This window comes from Sebastes fasciatus, chromosome 23 (assembly GCF_043250625.1).
Source record: "Sebastes fasciatus isolate fSebFas1 chromosome 23, fSebFas1.pri, whole genome shotgun sequence".
Classification (NCBI taxonomy): Eukaryota; Metazoa; Chordata; class Actinopteri; order Perciformes; family Sebastidae; genus Sebastes; species Sebastes fasciatus.
In genome coordinates this window covers 21,131,717-21,137,947 of record NC_133817.1, presented here as the reverse complement: position 1 = coordinate 21,137,947, position 6,231 = coordinate 21,131,717, and the positions used below count along the sequence as shown (strand labels likewise).

Sequence of the window (6,231 nt, the reverse complement as noted above, 5' to 3'; positions counted from 1 at the left end):
GTCTAGTTTAGCTTAGTTTAGCATAAAGACTGGAAGCAGGGGGAATATGCTGGGCTAGCTCCGTCAAAAGAAAAAAGAAAACACCTTTAAAAGACTCTGATTTACATATCTTACAAATATCTTGTCTTTTTATGCTAGGTGTTAATAACGTTAGATAATATCGTTAGCTAGTTTAGTTCATGGTAGCAACAAACAGCAGATTGAACTGTAAATGCTATCTGTGGTTATCTGTTGTTATTATAGCCATATATTTAAGTGGTTCATGTTTTTTGTTTGTAGCTAACTGGTGTTGTACCAAAAAGTGTTTAATTTAGCTTAGCACAAAACGAAACGTAAAACTGCTAAAGCTAAATAAAAGCTAACTTTAACAGAAAAAACATCTTCAGGCTAGCTTAGCACGAACCAGGTGAGGAAATAGAAATGTGCAAATGAGACATTTTGGTTGTATCAGCAGTTAGCTATTTGTTTACCAACAATCGCTGCTAGGCTAGCATTTTCCCCCTGTTTCCAGTCTTTGTGCTAAGCTAGCCTAACCACGTCCTGGACATATCTCTGTATGGAGAGAGACACAGAGTGTCTTTAAACTCTTGAGATTATTGTGTAACGGCTGCTTTTCTGTGGGTTGTCTTTTGGCTTTGACGCTGTGTCCGTCCCTGTCAGGTGTTTCAGGTGTGTCAGGTGTTTCAGGTGTTTCAGGTGTTTCAGGTGTTTTAGGTGTTTCAGGTGTGTCAGGTGAGCTGTAGGAACTCTGCTTTTAGTTTGACGTCTAAACTTTGGGTCAAAGTAATCCAGCATGTCGTTGTCTGGCTGCTAGTTTGTTCTGCTTCTGTTTTAAATGAAGGATTATTCTGGTCTGTTTCAGTAAAATAACTTTTAATTGTATCTGTGATGTTTCTGCACAACTTTAATGTTTGAATGTTTTTATTCCTTTGTGATGATTTTGTTGAAAGGGCCTGTACATTCTGTAAATGACCTGACTAATAAACAGTAGCTTTTCCTTGTCTGTAATGTTCCATGTAGTTTTTATGTTATGTTTATTTTTATTTTCAATTTTCATAAGATGTGGTGATATATTATAGAAAGTCGTATTACTCTTGTGCAGCAGTGATGCAACTTAAGCTATGGCACTGACAATGTACACGTATGTGTGGACTTGAGCGGTTGCAAGTTATTATCTTGTGGCACAATATGGATCTTTTTCTTTTCTTATGAAACAAACCGACTTTCTACGTTTTTAACATCCAGACTCATTAGAGAACAAATAACTCAAAATTTAATTGGCCGTAATCTAACTGGTGATTATTATTAATGTTATTATTATTGTTATTATTATCCATGTGTCCCTCTCGGTGTATATCTGAACCGTCTGAGAGCATCATGAGTAGGTCACAGCTTTAATTTTAGTTTGTCTCTATAATTACACATCAGAGTTTCTGTTTTACTCTCATGATGACAGAAACCCGATCTCCAGCAGAGTATGAGGAATATGATGATGATGAAGATGAAGATGATGATGATGATGATGATGATGAAGATGATGGAGATATTTTCAGGGATGTTTGTGTCCGAGTGTCTTTTATAGCATCTGAATGTGTCTCCGTCAGCGAGATGTAACTATTCTACCTCTAAATACTATGATTGTATTTTTACTTTCTGACGAGTCTCTATGAAGCTAACAGACTGATGACATTACTATGACATCATCAAGAGGAGGTTTACCAGACTGAACTTTACAGTGTGTTATCTCAAAATGCTGAACTTTTCCTTCAATTAATTAAAATAATTAATTGAAATTATAATTAAAAATATTTTAAGTTTTTCTCTCTCATCGATTATTTTCAATAATAATAATAATAATAACAACAGCAATAATAATACTAATAATCTTTTTATTATATTTTATACATATTATATTTTTATGGTTTGTAAAAAGTCAGAAAACAGTTAAAGGGTGTTTTTCTTAGTCTGACTCAGGAATGTGATTGGCTTCCCTCAGATGACGTCATGTTTCCTATTCACACCACTTTATGAGCCCCCCCACCACCACCACCTCTGGTGTGTCTCCCCAGTTAGGGGCCGCTATAAATACCCAGAGGTGTCACCGTGGAGCCCCGGGTCCTGAGGTCCTGAGGTGGTCCTGGTGGTGGTGGGGGGGTCCTGGGTCCTGGCCCCGCCCTCCCGCCGCCACCCAATGAGCTTTGGCCCCCCTATCAGTGGTGGATTAGAGGATGCCTGGCTGTACTTGTATATGGTCATGGAGGGGGGGCATTCCTGGGAGTCCAGCTCAGTGACGGAGAGCTTTTTAAACCTCGGATCCACTTCAGCTCCACCCGCAGCACCGACTCTCTGCAGGCCGTCACGCCGCCCCCTGCGCGCCTCTACCCGGACACACAGGAGCGACTCAGTCCGTCCGGAGGAACAACTCTTCTTCTGTTCTCCTCTTCTTCCTTCTTGTTGATTCTTCCAGGAGCTCATGACTCAGCCGGGCTGTGGATCTGCTCTCTGACCGGAGCGCACGCTTCCACTCACACTCTGGTGAAGTGTGCTCCTCCCAGCAGGCTGTGCGCGGTTCCTACCGCTCCTCTTCTTCTCTTCTCTTGTTTCTTCTCTTCCCACTCGGTGCTATATAACAGCGGGCACCATGATGAGCAACAGCGGCTACTTGGAGCCGCAGTTCTACCAGCAGAGCAGCGCGGACACCGCGGAGGAGGAGGAGGAGATGCCGGCCACCGAGAAGGACCTGGCCGAGGACGCTCCGTGGAAGAAGATCCAGCAGAACACCTTCACCAGGTGGTGCAACGAGCACCTGAAGGTGCTCAACAAGCGGATTGGGGACCTTCAGAAGGACCTGAGCGACGGTCTGAAGCTCATCGGGCTGCTGGAGGTGCTGAGCCAGAAGAAGATGTACAGGAAGTATCACTCCAGACCCAACTTCAGGCAGATGAAGCTGGAGAACGTTTCAGTGGCTCTGGAGTTCCTGGAGAGGGAACACATCCGGCTGGTCTCCATCGGTGAGTGACGCGCAGCACACACCGGATGCGTCTGGACACCTTTTACGCACACTTTACGCAAAACAAAAGTTATCCAAACAAGCTGCGCCTGAGAGCTGAGAGACAGGCTGAGAGTTCAGGTCACAGTGATGAAGATGATGATGAAGGTTTAGTATTGTCATGGACTCACAGAATCCACAAAGAGTTCAGAAATGCAGAATATTTATTACCTTAAAGATCCTTCTGTCAGGTTCTCTTAAAACCCCTTAAACCCCCCTAGAATCCATTAAACACGTTTTTTTAAGGGGTTTCTACCCCTCAACAATCCCTTAATCCACACTGATCCCTTCCTGAAAACCTCCATTAATTAACCTCATCACTTTTACCAAGCAACCTTGCTTTTTGCACTTTAACTGAGAAATCAAAGCCCATTGAGGTGCAAATTCAGACATGTCTCATACTGTTTAGTAAAATTTAAAGGGATTTTTATCCCTTAAAAAAACTTTAATCCATCCAAGAACCTATTAAAGTTATATAATCTATTGATTAATATCCCATCAAAAAGTCTTATATTTACATAAAGAATAATGAATAAATGAACAGCTGTTCAGTAAACATCCAACATGTAAAGCTGACAGACTTGTTGTTTTCAGGCTGTAATCAGCTGATCTGCAGTCAGTTTGTTCATAAATCAGCAGCTGAATAAAGGAACAGATCTGATCAGAGAAATTCTTCTGATAAATGTTTTTATATTTGAAACATGAAAACCTGAAAGAAAATCATTATTTCACAACATGTTTACAGTCAGAGCTGCTGGGGATCCTTCTAGAAGGACCAGAAACAGACTGAGCTGAGCTCTGATCGTGTTCTCAGGTTTAGCTCTTAACTCAAGTCTAAAAGTCAGACTGAAGGAAAAAATACTCATGAACACATTCAGTCACTGAGATCATGAGATCTACTGCAGCATTAAAGAGAAACTAGAGCTTCCTTTAGAGATGGATCCTTAAAGTCAGTGATCAGAGAAAAGATTGTTCTGGTAGGACGGAATGAAGTAAAAGAATTGTCTTTGTTTTAGTAACCAGGAAGTGTTTTAGGAAGTGGGAAGGGTTTTAGTAAACGGGAAGTGTTTTAGGAAACAGGAAGTGTTTTAGTAAACAGGAAGTGTTTTAAGAAGTGGGAAGTGTTTTAGTAAACGGGAAGTGTTTTAGGAAGTGGGAAGTGTTTTAGTGAACGGGAAGTGTTTTAGGAAGTGGGAAGTGTTTTAGTAAATGGGAAGTATTTTAGTAAACGTGAAGTGTTTTAGGAAACAGGAAATGTTTTAGTAAACGGGAAGTGTTTTAGGAAACAGGAAGTGTTTTAGTAATTTAATCAGAGACAGAATCTCAGTTGAGTTTTAAAACTTTGTTAATTAGCTGAGCTTTACATTTCTATACAAATCAGATAAAAAAACGAGTTTATCTTCTTGGTTTCCTCGGCTTTAAATCATTTAAACGATTGTTGTTTCTTACTTATAGTACTAAAAGTAGTTTAATTCTAAAGTGCAGTTTGTTTTCTCCAAACAGAAAAAAATGAAAATAAAAGTGTTCAAGATCATATTTTGTGTTATTAAGCAACAAATCTGACTCCTTCTATTTTTCTTAAATATTCATATTAGTGTGTTTGATAAAGTTGTATCAGCTGTTCAGTCTGCAGGAAGGAAATCAGACTACAGAACTATACACCTCCAGACCTGGAGAGTAAACCATCTGATCTGCTGTGAGTCTACAGCTGCAGGAGGGTCCATGAGGCCTGGAGGGGGGGCGGCGTCTCGTAGGGTAGGGGGGTGGTGGTGCTGGGGGGGTGGGGGGGGGTGTTAGGAGCTGATTGATGGCAGGACAGCTGAGCTCTGCTCTAACTCCTCTAACAGCTGCTGAAAATAGACACAGAGAGGAAACCAATGTCCCGACTGAGATCCACTTCAGTCCAGATCCTCTCTGGTAGAAACACAAAGTGGACCAGGACCCAGAGTCTGTCCTCAGCTGGACTCAGTAGCTCAGATCACAAAGTGGACCAGGACCCAGAGTTGACTCTGGACTTGTCAGTCTTGACTTGGGACTTGACTCGGAACTTGACTTCGGAAGTATTTTAGGAAACGGGAAGTGTTTAAAGAGGCAGGAAGTGTTTTAGGAAGCGGTAGGTGTTTTAGGAAATGGGAAGTGTTTTAGGAAACGAGAAGTGTTTTAAGAGGCAGGAAGTGTTTTAAGAGGCAGGAAGTGTTTTAGGAAACGAGAAGTGTTTTAAGAGGCAAGAAGTGTTTTAGGAAACGGGAAGTATACTTACCACAAACAGCCAAACAGTTTAAATCGGTTGTTTACGCTTTACTTAAGCGATACAAAGTTGTTTTGTTTGTTTGTTGTTTTAGGACTAACTGACATTTTGTGTTGTTATCCATTTTCATTTTAATAAAACAGGGAGCAGAAAGTGTTGTGAGATTGATGAATAATCCCGTTGATGAGTCTTGAGGTCAAAGGTCACTGCTCAGAGGAAGTTGTTGTTCATCTCGTTCACATTTAGGGCAGTTTTAGTCTGTTTCTCTGTTGTTTCATAAATACATAACCAGATGAATGAATGAATGAATGAATGAATGAATGAATGCAGCTCAGAGTGAGTCACAGTGAAATGTGTGTCAGATCTTCTGGTTCATTGTTAAACAGTCTCTCTGCTGTCAGACTCTCTCTGGTCTCACTGGTCTGTAATGGTTTCCATCTGTTGAGGCAGTCAGCACACAGGAATTTCCCCCCCCCTCATCTATATCCTCATACTGATGCACTACACACTCTGTTCTACAACCATGTGGCTGTTTGTAACTGTGTTTGGATCATTTAACCAGTTATTAGCCTAGGTAACGCCCCCTAAACACTATAAGTGAAGTTATTAGCCTAGGTAACGCCCCCTAAACACTATAAGTGAAGTTATTAGCCTAGGTAACGCCCCCTAAACACTATAAGTGCAGGTATTAGCCTAGGTAACGCCCCCTAAACACTATAAGTGAAGTTATTAGCCTAGGCAATGCCCCCTAAACACTATAAGTGAAGTTATTAGCCTAGGTAACTCCCCCTTAACACTATAAGTGCAGGTGTTAGCCTAGGTAACGCCCCTAAACACTATAAGTACAGGTATTAGCCTAGGTAACGCCCCCTAAACACTATAAGTGCAGGTATTAGCCTAGGCAACGCCTCCTAAACACTATAAGTGCAGGTAT

The 6,231-nt window shown here is 41.2% G+C and overlaps 1 protein-coding gene across 12 annotated transcripts in view; it reads left to right on the top strand.

The window, feature by feature from the left end:
- Nucleotides 1-2,147: 2,147 nt before the first annotated feature.
- Nucleotides 2,148-6,231, top strand: part of LOC141761646 (filamin-C-like) — a 52,155-nt gene continuing 48,071 nt past the window's right edge. For all 12 annotated transcript variants that reach the window (XM_074625128.1, XM_074625133.1, XM_074625127.1 and 9 more), the window contains exon 1: nt 2,148-3,011. In XM_074625128.1, the coding sequence (XP_074481229.1) occupies nt 2,642-3,011 (370 nt within the window). In that variant the 5' untranslated portion in view covers nt 2,148-2,641. The remainder of the gene's footprint in view (nt 3,012-6,231) is intronic.